Here is a 12,378-nt window from a genome sequence, read left to right on the forward strand (position 1 = left end):
GCAGTATAAATAGTGCCAGCTCCTCTCAATGACATGCCTTCTCCCAGAGAATGCCATTCATCTGTGACAGGTTAACAGTCTTCTTGCCTTCCTTGGCAAGGAAGCATAGCTGTAGTTTCTGTATTTCTACAGTTTAGTGATTCAGCTTCTCCAGGCAAAACTGCAGGAAAGCTAAACGTCCTTTAGATTTGCTGGTGACTGTACCAACAATTCAACAGGTGGCAACTGCCTTGGAAACTGGGCGCCCAGGAGCTCCTGCTTCATTGTACTCTTGAAACAGCAACACTGGAAAAGGATTGTGACCCATACCTTTAAAGCAGACAGATGCTTCAGCCTAGTACAACTACCATAAAAAGCTAATTGAATAACATGAAAAAAACATGCCAGGCAATTTAGAAGTTGAAAACTACCAAAATTAATGTTTTGTGCTAAACACATATTTTTTACAATTAATTTTGGCAACTCTCATCTTTGAACAGCTTATTTGAACAAATTTCCAAGACATCTGAACAACTTTATCTGAATTGCCAACCTAGCTTTCATTGTTAGTCATGCAATCCTCAATGCCTGAGCATATCCTTTACCATGTGCTTCCAGAAGGCAGAGAGAGAAGGTCCCAAGTCCGAGCAAACAAGTGGGTGCTCCAGCTTGGTCCCTGTCACTGCTCTGTGCCAAAAATCAGTCATGGTGCTCTGCACTCCTGCACAGAGAAGGCTGGAGCCTGGAGGGTAGAAAGAGCACACAAATGCTTCCCAAGTATCAGGGCTGACAGACAATTCTTTAAATCCTGCTTTTAGTGGCATAATTATTAACACACTATTAAGTCATTCCAAGTAGGTAAGTAAGTAGACTCCAAATGACATAATTTAAATCAAAGCTCATTCTTTACTGACATTTCACAAGAGAATTTGGGATCTAACAGTCTGAAGCAAAGCCATTAAAAATTAGTGGGAAAACAGTCATCTATTCTAATTGGCTTAGAATGTAAATGGATATGGAAAATACTTTCCTGCACTAGGGCCAGGGTCTGAGCAGCCAGCCAAAGACCATCATTAACTTAAACAATGTCTCCTTAACTTCTCGGGTTTATTTTACAGAGTTCTTGTGCCATCAGAGTACACGTTGATTATACCACCTTCATGTAGAATAAACGAAACAAAATAAAATTAGGAATTACCTATAAACAGCAAAATTATATGTAACTGAAAATACTGCTAGCAGTTCCAGATGTTAAATTATTTTCTTCCACAATGAACAAAAGGACTTCCTTAAGCTTTGATTTTAAGCAAGTCCTGCTTCACCCCTCTGGTCCAGCTCCAAAAGGCACTATGAAAAAACCTGAACATCCCCGATGAGACTTAACTGGAAAAACCTCTCAATGCTGGCTGGCTCAGGAAGGTTTCCCTCTGAGGACTTCTCTCGAGAGAAGACATCACTGCAACGCATCACAACTACCCCAGTACTCATATCAAAACAGGATTGTGTACGCTCTCGAAAGGCAGAAGACAGAAGCATCTCTGCCCACTGTACCTACTCTGCATACAGACTCATGGCAGCAGAGGTAGCATTTTCTAAGTGTACTGAATTCATTGAGAAATGTAAGATATGTATTAAATTAAAAGCTTTAAAAAAAATAAATGTAAAACACATCATCACATTTCATACTGAAAATAATGAAGACAAGGTAACTAAATAACAGTACTAGGATACAAGGGGAAATTGATTTGCAGCTTACTATAGAGTCATATTTTAGTGACAGCAGCTGTGGCTCTCCATTTTATAATAGTGAACATTACCTTTCTGTGGAAAAAAAAAATCTACGCCCTCCTTACAAGCTGGAACTATGCTACTTCCAAAGTCAATCTACAAAATGCTTTGAAAACGCTTTAAAACAAGTCTGACCTGTTTTTAAGCAGAAATGACTATTTTAGTTTGCTGCAAATGTCATTAACACCTGTGTAGTACTGACACCATGCTTTCAAAATAAAGATAGGTCATCTTACTTTTAATTTCACACATGCACATAAGTGGTAAACATTCAGAGCATTCCTGTTAATGATGCCATCTGGTGCCTCCCATAATTGTGTAATATTCAGCCTTCCAAACAAGATGTAATGGCAGCAACACACAAAACCCACTGACATTTACAGTAAGGAAATTTATTATCAGCCATCAGTTCAGAATGACTGTGTTTGCATCACTACTGGTGCTATAAAATCATCACCTTTACCAACTAAGTGGAGGTACAATAAATAATGGATTTTAATCCATGCACATACTACAAAAGCATTAAAAATTCATTACTCAAACACAACAGCATCTTAAGCAACAGTTACTTCTTTAAAAATTAATACTACTTTCCCAGTTAAATGAAAACTACACACATCAAGCCTTTTTTTGTAATACCAATGTGTTCATACACAAATTATAACAGATAGAAATGCTTGTGTTTTAACTTTGATACATGAATCTCGATATTTAAAAAGCAGGGAATTCTCTTGCCCATCCTCCTACCTATGCTCTCTTTGCTATTATTTATTCTCTGTTATCTTAGTAGAGGCTTAATGATTAAAAAAAAAAAAAAATCTATCAAAAACCTTTTGCATTTTAGCCACTTTCAGGACATTCCAGCGCTTCAACTGAGTTCATACAGAACTGAAACTGACCCAAAGTGAAACCTCCTCTTACTGCAGATTTTCTACAAAGTCAGAATACGCTTTGCTGTAAAGCAGACAGCTATGAAGTAAAATAGCACCAACAGATTTTCTTAACCACTCTTAGTAATTCAATGCACTTTCAACTTTTATTGCAGAGCACAGTTGGAGAGAAGGCATATACAGAAGCATGGCTAACTATTTCTGTGGTAATGCATACAGACCATGATGGGGAATGGATACTTCCCAGTAACTGCAGCTCCATGAGCTGCATTGAGATGCACTCTTACAGACTTTTGCACTTCAGGTGGGCATGCACTCCAAAGCAAAGGCTTTGTTGCTTTATAGTACTTGTGTCTGTACCTGTCCACCTTCTTGACATTTCTCTTTGGATGCATAAGGCAAAAAATGCCTTTCTCCCTTAATTTCTTTCAACTCTTCAGTTAGAAACAAAGAGCTTTGCTTGTTCAGAACAGACTCTTCTGTCGTACACAGACTTTCCCCTGTGTTTTAAAACGTGCTTATTTTAACTCCTTGTTTTTATTATCTTTTAAATGCAACTGAGCTTTTTTTCTAGCTGCACTCTCTAGACTAGCTGGGACTTGCAACCATGTGTTGCAAACGTCCCTTCCTTTTCCTCCACCTTCACAGCAAGGTGTTAACTGTCAGTATATCGATTCTGAGTCCTTTCTATTCCTCTTCCTTGATAGGTCAAGGTAATGGATTATGCTCAGTTTGGGCTGCTGATCCAAAACATTCAAGATCCTGTTCATTTTTTTCCAGTAAGAAGTACTGAGGAATGTGTAGTCAGATATGTCCCAACTACACAGAGACACTAACATACAAGTAAAGAGTTAGGGCAACTTCTAATTAGCTGGCCTAAACATAAGAAAGTAGAAGCTACAGAGAGTGAAATGCCTCAAGAGTTTGTTGGGGGAGACACTAACATCTAGAGAAGAGTTTCCTATACAAACACTCATATATATATATGGATTTTTTTTTTTCCTTTTTAAACAAGCTGCCCCAAAAGTGAAAGGTTCTGTCAAGCCGGAAAATTGTTTAGATTTGTTTTCAGTTTTACCTGACAGCTAAATTTTTTTTAATGTTTCTTTTTAGAAACCATGGCAAACATGGGATGTATTTTATTCTATAGTCCTGTAACTTTACACGGACACAAAAAAGCTCATTTAATAGAGAATAGTCCAGGACAGTACTTATGCTTGCAACCCATTTAAGTATCTTCTGCAATACGAAGAACATGTATGAACATACACCTCGATGGAACAAGTCATAAGATTACTCTAAAAACAATGATGTATTGATTAAAAATATTTTATAAAACTTAAGTATTTTCTCTCGTTTTACTTTTTTTTTTTAATTATTTTAAACTGCTTTCAGGCCATTTATTCATAGCACTCGCCATAAGCATCAATGTGGAATCAAGTAAACACACAAAAATACATGCATACTGGCACTGAAAACTATTACTAAGTTAGCAGTGCCTTGTATTCCAATTTCTTCTTGAATCTTACATTAACATTTACCGTTTCTTCTGTGGTTAAGCTTCCATTTTTCCCAGACTGCAAACAGGAGGTCAAGTTTTCAGCCATTTCTCATGTTCTGACCCTAAATGGTTTCATGTGGTAGTGCAGAACTACACACAGACAATGTAAGAACATGGACAATAGGCCTGCTTTTCTTAGCTTCTTGATTTTTGCAAACCACTTCTAGATGGTACAGAGAGTCATGGAGACAACAGGCTACATGTTTGCAAAACAGTACATACCACTGATAACGTGACAGCAAAAGCTCCATGACTACTTTCACAGGAAAAGAGGACATTGAAAGTTCTGCCACGAACAGTAAAGGAAAAATCCTTTCTTGAAGAAAAAAGGCTAGTGCTATTAATAAGACCAACTCATTACATACAAGTTAAGCAGACTTTACCGTTCTAGTGACAATAGTTCAATTCACGTAACGTCTAAAGCAATGCAAGTATGAAGATGCAAAAGGATACCACCTCCCACAGCTGATGCCACTGCTCAGAACAAAAGGTGGTGGCACATTTTCATGCACTGCATTACTGAATTCTGTGTACATGAGGTTTTTTCTTCAGATTCAGAACAGTATTCATCCTGATAAGGTCCTCTGTGTGCTTTTCAGTCAGGTAAACCAACTTTCAACTAAGTTTCTTGAGGAAAATTTATAATCTCCAATAGCAGATTAAAGGATGTAACATGAAAGTTATTTTTGTTTGGAGGTTTTTTTTAAATTAAGGACTGCTGAGAAAGCACACTGTATAATCACATAGAAAAGAAATCATGGCCACTGAAGGAGTACAGAACTCACTGCTGTACAGGCATTCTTCCCCCAGGTCATTTCCAGGACACCTATCCAGCCATCCTGGCAACACTCAACTCTTAAACAAGTTTAAAGTCAACTAGCTCAGAGAACACAAAGCTGGACTGAACATCTGACTCCAGCTTTTTGCCTGACCCTCCTTCACTCACTACTTCTTGTCCTGATTTAAACACTTCCTGTAACACACCTGTAGCATTACTTGAGAAGTACAAGATTAACTGAGCAAGTGTTAGCTTTGTTGTTTGTTTTTTTTAAATAAATTTATATCGTATGGGCTTCTGCAATGCTTTAATAATTGTTCTGTCTTCTTTTTATGAGCTGTAGCAGAAGAAACAATTCTGAACTGTGCAATAAAACCTGACAGCTTGAATGCAACCATGAAATAAAAATTATAATAAACCCAATAGCATGAATAGTAATGAAAGGGCCAAAATAAGAAAATAATTCAACAGATGTGTGACATTTCTGTTCTTCATTGTGGATCAGTTATTCTTGTTAATTATATCACCTATTCTCTCCTTTTATTGATAATTACATGAAGCAGATGGATAACAGAATGCTCCCAGATGGTGAGAAAGCAAACAAGTTTATAAATTGTTTATTTATGAAGATATCATTAAAAATTATTTAATTATCTATAGTTTTCTACTCTACCAATAATTACATGCACTGTAAAGGCCAGCAGCACTTTACAAGATATTTAGTATTCTGTTGTAACCAACTGTTTTTTCACGTAACATGACTGAAATGACTGACAGATGTGCAAAACACAATAATAATCTAATCTGTTTTAACACTGTGGGAATTACGATTTTGAATCTTTGGATCTTCTGCCAATTGGCGCTTCAATACTGGTTACTGATTCAGAATACAAAAATCAGAGATTTCCTTTTGATTTGGAACAGCTATAGAAAGTGTTTGATCTAATGAGCAGACAGGAGCTTTTTCAGGTCTGCATCATGAAACCCTAGAGCATGGCAGATGTATGGCCTGATGCAATTTTGAGCTAATATGTGGAACCTCCGATATGCTTGGTGCAGAGGCACAGGCTGAACAGGCATCCCAAAGTCTTGGCATTTCCAGGACTAGATGCAAATAAGATTGTTAGAATCTGTGCCCTTCCAGAAGGCTGCAATGGGAGACAAGGGAGTTTAATGCCTCCCCCTCTGTACCTTCGCAGTCAATCCTCACGTGATTCATCCAAATCTCTTCAGCTAGTTTTGTAGGAACAGTCACAGAAAATCAGCAGCAAAATGTGTTTGCCATCTCAAAGGGTGGGGTAAAAACATACTCTGGCATTTGTGACTGTTATAGGAAGATATCACTATGTTCATAACAATTTGCAGCCCTTTAGGAAATGGAGAGCTACTGCATGGGAAGTGACAGGTCTTCTGATGCAGAGATGTGGCAGCACGGAGTTGTGGTTTAAGGGAGAGTGAAAAAACTTGTGGTTGCCTTAAAACCTATGCAAAGCTTTAATAAAAAGGCCAGGCAACAGAGAGGAGGAACAGGTAGAGTTCCTAAACTCTGTATTTCTTCGGAGTCATAGTCATTTTAACGATAAGCAAAGAGGCACCACAAACCAAAAGCCTGGCTCAAACTAGAAACACTATTAAACCAAGGGAATTATCAGAAGGACACAGGGAGAACAGGGTGGCTGGAAAACTGCAGTTAAATAGTCATTCAGGTAGTGGTAAGTTATGTTTTCATACGATAAACTTCTGGATTTTAAAAGTACGTCTCTCTACCTTACATCTAGCTCTCCCAGACAAACTAGAGGAAAAAGGACCTATGCTTTCTTCAACACCACGAAATACAGCTCATGCTGCCTGCTAGAAGCAGGAGTGAGCAGGCCAGGAACCCATGGCAGGGCAACACATGGAGTTTTCCCTTTTTTGATTTTTCCAGACACTGCAATAGGATAGACAGATTTGACAGAGGGACAAGAAGAACAAGTTACCACAGACTTAACATTTATGGTGCTCATCTGTCTGTAACCATCGATCCAGACCTGCAGGAAAACCACCTCTCCCACACAGCCGAGATCCGTCTGGACTGGCAACGCATGGGAATTAGCTGAGGGCAAAGCTTTTCTGATTTAGAATGCTGCTTTCGCTTCTGGCTTTGGAAGAAGGAAACGGGAAAGAGTCCTTGTGGGTCCTGGCTGAGTTATATCTGTACTGGGTCAATATTTATGAGTGAATCTCTTCATGCTCACAAGCAGGCTGGAACATATTAAAGAGATAGACAAACTGATTGAGCCCCAGGGCTCCCACTGTGCACTCTCTCTAAGATACTAAGCCACTAATGGCCTACAGAGATACATATGCACAAATCAAGAGCTGTGCTTAGACACTGAATGGCTGAGCTGCTGAGCCCCAAGCTGTTACTAGTGAAAAATAAATTTTGCAGCAAGAAGAGGAGAGAGGTAGCCTAAAAAAAGGCTGGAATAAGAGGAAAGCAGAAAGCTGAAAAAGCAGTAGATGAGAAGCAGATGTTGATGGCTAGATATCAAGGGGCATCTTGTGGGTATCAAAGCAAGAATTTCATTACCATTATCTCCATCCTAAGCGACAGATACTCAAGCAATTAATGAGGACAGGCAGTCAAATGAAAATTTTACATTTCTGAAATTGACTTGCATTTACAATCTTTGTATTGTAGTTTACGTGAAAAAATCCTGCCATCCTTGCAGAGCTATCTAAAACAAGAATTAGAACGGTAACTTGCCCTCCAGCTTTCAGAAACAAAGCGGGCATGGCTTAATGTCAGAAAGAAATGCTTTTTAATATGAGAAAGCAAAGCCCCCTCTGCTAAAACAAGCTTGGTGAGCTAGAACAGAGAAGTGTTATAAAGAAATGAGGAGTGGTCTCAAGTATTTGGAATCCCCGCTTGCCCAAAGCTTTTAAGATCCTGCAAGATCTTGCCCCTATGTTGTTTAAAACCACTGTAGCAAAGATTATAGCAGGCATTTTCTCCCTACTGCTGTCCAGGTGCTTGCCTCAGACAACTTCCCACTAATTCCTACTCCAGCCTCTTTGTCTGCCTTTCACTTTTCTCCCTCTGTTCTCCATGCTCTCCTTAAGACATTGTTTTTCCATTTCCCTTTTACCTCACTTCCTAGCCTGCTAGCATCTTCTACAACCAAAATGTGTCTCACCTTGTCTCACAGTATTTTTAAAGGTGACAATTCACAGCCTTTCCCTTTTGCAGAGTTGTCACATTTAACTCCTTGGTGGGATATTTCGCTCTTTGCAACACGGATTGTGTCTTTCTAGTTACAGAGTGTCTGAGCAGGCCTTTTGATTGCTACAAAGAGGTAGAAGTACAATAATTTTGTGCCTACTGAAATTCGATTATATTAATTTTATAAAATACACCTCATTTTATTTGCAAGTTAGCTGCAGGATTTTGCAGGGAAGAGCAAGATTATTGATGGGGATCAATCTTCCTTTCTGAAACATTAGAGAGCAAACACCTTATGTCTGGCTGCTACCAGAGCTAACAAAACATCCAAGATCCGAAAGCAGCACAGTTTCTTACTTTCACAAGTACACTCAGTCCCCTATGGTTGGTAACCTCTTAAGTTATAAAGCTTTCCCAACATATGGTGGCCAAAGGTCATTTCATTCACTACACAAAAGAGTCAATTTAGCTTTGTATGGTTTCAAATTCTTCGTATTTCAGAAAACTACAGGCAGCAGTAGTTGACTAGCTTTATCCTCAAGTTACCACCTAGGGATCAACCCCAGATGTCAGTTTTGATAGAACAGTCTGTCAAAAAAGTAAATCTATAATTATTGCTGGTGCATATGCATGGATGCTTACAGAGTGGATAGCCTTCTTTTTTTCAGCAAAACTTTGTTATTTAAAATCTCGCACATTTTAGTAAATAGATATTAATTAAACTTTTGAGATTTTAAACGATTATCTACTACCTGAAACTCTCAGAAATCCTCAGGAAGAACCTGGGCATGGAGCAGACAACAGATTTGCAAATCTCTCAAAACATAGGAAGTCTGCAATTTTCCAGCTCCAACAAAAACGCTAATAGAAGGTCTTCTAGCAAGAGACCAACAGTTCATTTTAAAGATAAAATAGGAAGTAGTTTAAAGAAAAGCATCAGATAGTTCACTCTGCAGAGAACAGGAAGGCAGGGATGTGCATGTTCAGGGAAGACTGTTCAACAAAGCCAAACTTTGTTGAATGGCCTCAGCCATGTTCTGGATTTTGCTTTGCCAACGGCTGCCTAATTAAGAGTTTTGGATGCCAAAAATTACTGACTAACTGTGAAAAGGACAGCACTAAAAATATTATATGGGAGTGCATCTCAGCCAACTGGAAGTTAGTAGACAGACATAAAGCTCCCAAATTACATTTCTTTAGGAAATTACAGCTACCTACTGAGACTATCCATCACTAATGGTGTTTTTCCTAATATTTCAGCTTCACTAGTTACTGTTGTGAGGAACCATCTTCACATCAAATTTTAATTACTTCAAAATGTAACACAGAGTAAGGTGCAAGTTATTTAACAAATGAAATTTTAAGAGACTTTTGGTTTAGAACCACCGGACTGCATGAGTGCTATGCAAATAAGAACTGTTTGGTAATGAAAACAATCTTTTCCTTTGCTGTTAAATCATTCCTGATATTTTGAAGTGTTCTTTGAGGGTATCTTGTACATGGAAGAAAACTGACTTTGGGACTGAAAAATAAAATTGACTTAAGCAATTTCTACAGAAATAGTCAGAAGCATGACATTGTCTTTTTCCACTTGCAGAGCATAATACTTAAACAAAAAACTTAACAGGAAGAAGGGCTAAGCACTAAGTCAGAACATTTAAAATGTGTTGGGAGTTTGAAAGTAACATCATGAAAAAATATTGTTAAAATGTAAGCATTTAGTATGTAAATGTTATAATTCAGTGATTGCTGTTTGTCATGCGTTTGAAATTCAAGCTTAGAAGCGACGGCTGTGCAGAAGCAAAGCTGGGATTGTAAGGGTATGGACACCATGTTCAATGTAATTAAGAAGCAACCTATCAACAATAAGATGGTAATGCCACCCCATCTGCCAAACCCTGCATTAGCTGGCACTATGCCTCTTGCCTGCTGCTGCTTCTGTTACCCACCTGATCCTTGGAGACCTGCTCTGATGGAGCGTTTATGCCAAGCTCTTCCAGAGGATAGACAATCTGTCGTCTTGGTCGCACGGGAACCATGTAATGAAGGGCAGATGTCAGGGAATGGGCACAGGGATTCTGAAACTGAAAGACAGCGATCTATATTTCAGCAGAGAGAATGTCAGAACAGTGCATCACAGATGTCTGTTGTATGGCTTTGCAAATACAAAATTCTTAGCTCTGTTGGCTAAATCTGAGAGAAAAAAAAATCAGCAAATAAACAAACATACTCAGAGCAGAGGAATGAATTGCAGATAATTCCTGACACTAATGAAGATAATTATGAGAGTAATTACATTACTATCTCTGTGGGAATGACAGATAAACAAGTGGTTTGGTTTATGGGATTTTTCAGCACAAGTATTTTCCCCAGGAGGATATTTTTCTCCATAGTGATCATGAATCAGCTTGATTTGACCTCATTAAGCTATGTTATCTGCTTACTGCTAACCTTTGCTTGTTTGGCAAAGAATGGTTATGAATTTATATAGAAATTCTATACCAACTAAAATGTCAATTTTATTCAAGTGATAAATGTTAATAAACTGGCATAAACTTGAAGTGAACAAAAACCCTAATGCTAATGTGAATACCATGGATCATTAGAAATAGCTGTATTCCATTTATTACAGCATGACTGGCTCTGTCATAACTTATGACATAAAAGAGGGAAAAAAAGAATTACAGGAAATAGAGAATGAACATTAATGCAAACTAAATTACACTGAAGTACCGTTCCATCCACAAATACTGAAAAATCTTCATGTTACTATGTTGAGAATTGAGTAAAATATCACATTTACCACTTACTAGAAAGCAAGGATAAGCTAAAGTAACTTAAAGGAACTCTGTAGCATGGAAATAGACTAAACTGGAATCATTAGTCAGATTTAACTTTTCTCTTCCATCCACTGCCATTAAACTGCATTTTTGTAAGTGCCTCTTAAGAATCTGAGAACCTAATACTACGCAAGGACATTGGTTCCTCAAGACAACACTTAATAAAACTCCACAAAAGTGCACACTGGAGAAGCAGGAAAAAACATCCTTCTGAAAACGTACCTGTGTCTACCCTGTCAAAATTCCTATGTTAAAAACAGTGGTGATTTCAAAAACACCTAAGTCACTGAGGACAGAATTCATCTCAGTCACCATATAAAAGCCAGGTGCTTATTCTAGCTAGCCATGCAGACACCCCCCAGAGTTAGGGAGATGAGCATCTCCAGAGGGCAATTCTTTCCGTCCTAAGATAGATAGTTATGATTGATGGATGAACTGCCCTTTAGATGCACCGTGTTTTCTCCATTAATGCTGGCAGGAGCCTAGGTGATTAGGCTGGGCCAGATAGTAGATGGCTTTAGATGGCTACGCATCAATGAGTTGACATGTTTGAAAATTTTACCTTGTGTTCCCTTCTGATGACAAGACACATACATGAGTACTTTTAAAAGAACATTTTATTTTGCTTCCACAAATTATGATGTTCTTGGAAATGGATTTTCTCACACAGCATTAGAGTCTTATGGTTCTCCTGTGGCACTTGTAGAAACAAGTCACATTTTCAATGACAATGAGGTGCCTAGGTCCCACTGACTTTTGATGAAACACAGTCTAGAGTACGTAAATCACTTTTGAAGGACTTCTTAAAAACCACGTGGATGTTTTTTTAATATTGTCCCCTTGCGTTTACTCATGCTACATTATGCCCAGTGACGTAATTCCTTTTTTCTTCCCTGCCCTCCACTTTGTCCTGAATCTAAGCAAATACTGGCACCTCTCAAAATTCATTACGCAGCTGAGTGGCAGCATGTGGGACAGTACAAATTGATCAGGTTCTATTATTTAACTATGACAGGAAATACAAATCATTGTTAAATATAAAGATACTATATGTGCTTTATACCTTGTCTTTTAAAAGCTTATCGGTAACTGATTTGCAAGTGACAAAGATATACCAGGTCTATCAGCATGTTAAAAACAATTAAATAAAAACTATTGTATTGGTCTCCTCAGTTGATGAGTTGTAAGTTTCTTGTTTCTTCACCTATACATCCAACACAAGGGCAAGAAACAAAGTGAAACCCAAACTGCAGCTTACAAGTCAGACATGGTCCTACTTAGGCAGGAGTGGGAATACTGAATGCTTGCTACTTCATCCTAGAACCAATCTGTTGAGA

The 12,378-nt window shown here is 38.2% G+C and overlaps 1 protein-coding gene across 1 annotated transcript in view; it reads right to left on the reverse strand.

Annotated features, from left to right (window-relative positions):
• Positions 1–12,378, reverse strand: part of CFAP61 (cilia and flagella associated protein 61) — a 110,989-nt gene that overhangs the window by 64,417 nt on the left and 34,194 nt on the right. Inside the window, 1 exon segment of the mRNA XM_059828456.1 lies at positions 10,151–10,285. Coding sequence (XP_059684439.1) covers positions 10,151–10,285 — 135 coding nt within the window.

Source organism: Gavia stellata, chromosome 23, assembly GCF_030936135.1.
Source record: "Gavia stellata isolate bGavSte3 chromosome 23, bGavSte3.hap2, whole genome shotgun sequence".
Taxonomy (NCBI): Eukaryota; Metazoa; Chordata; class Aves; order Gaviiformes; family Gaviidae; genus Gavia; species Gavia stellata.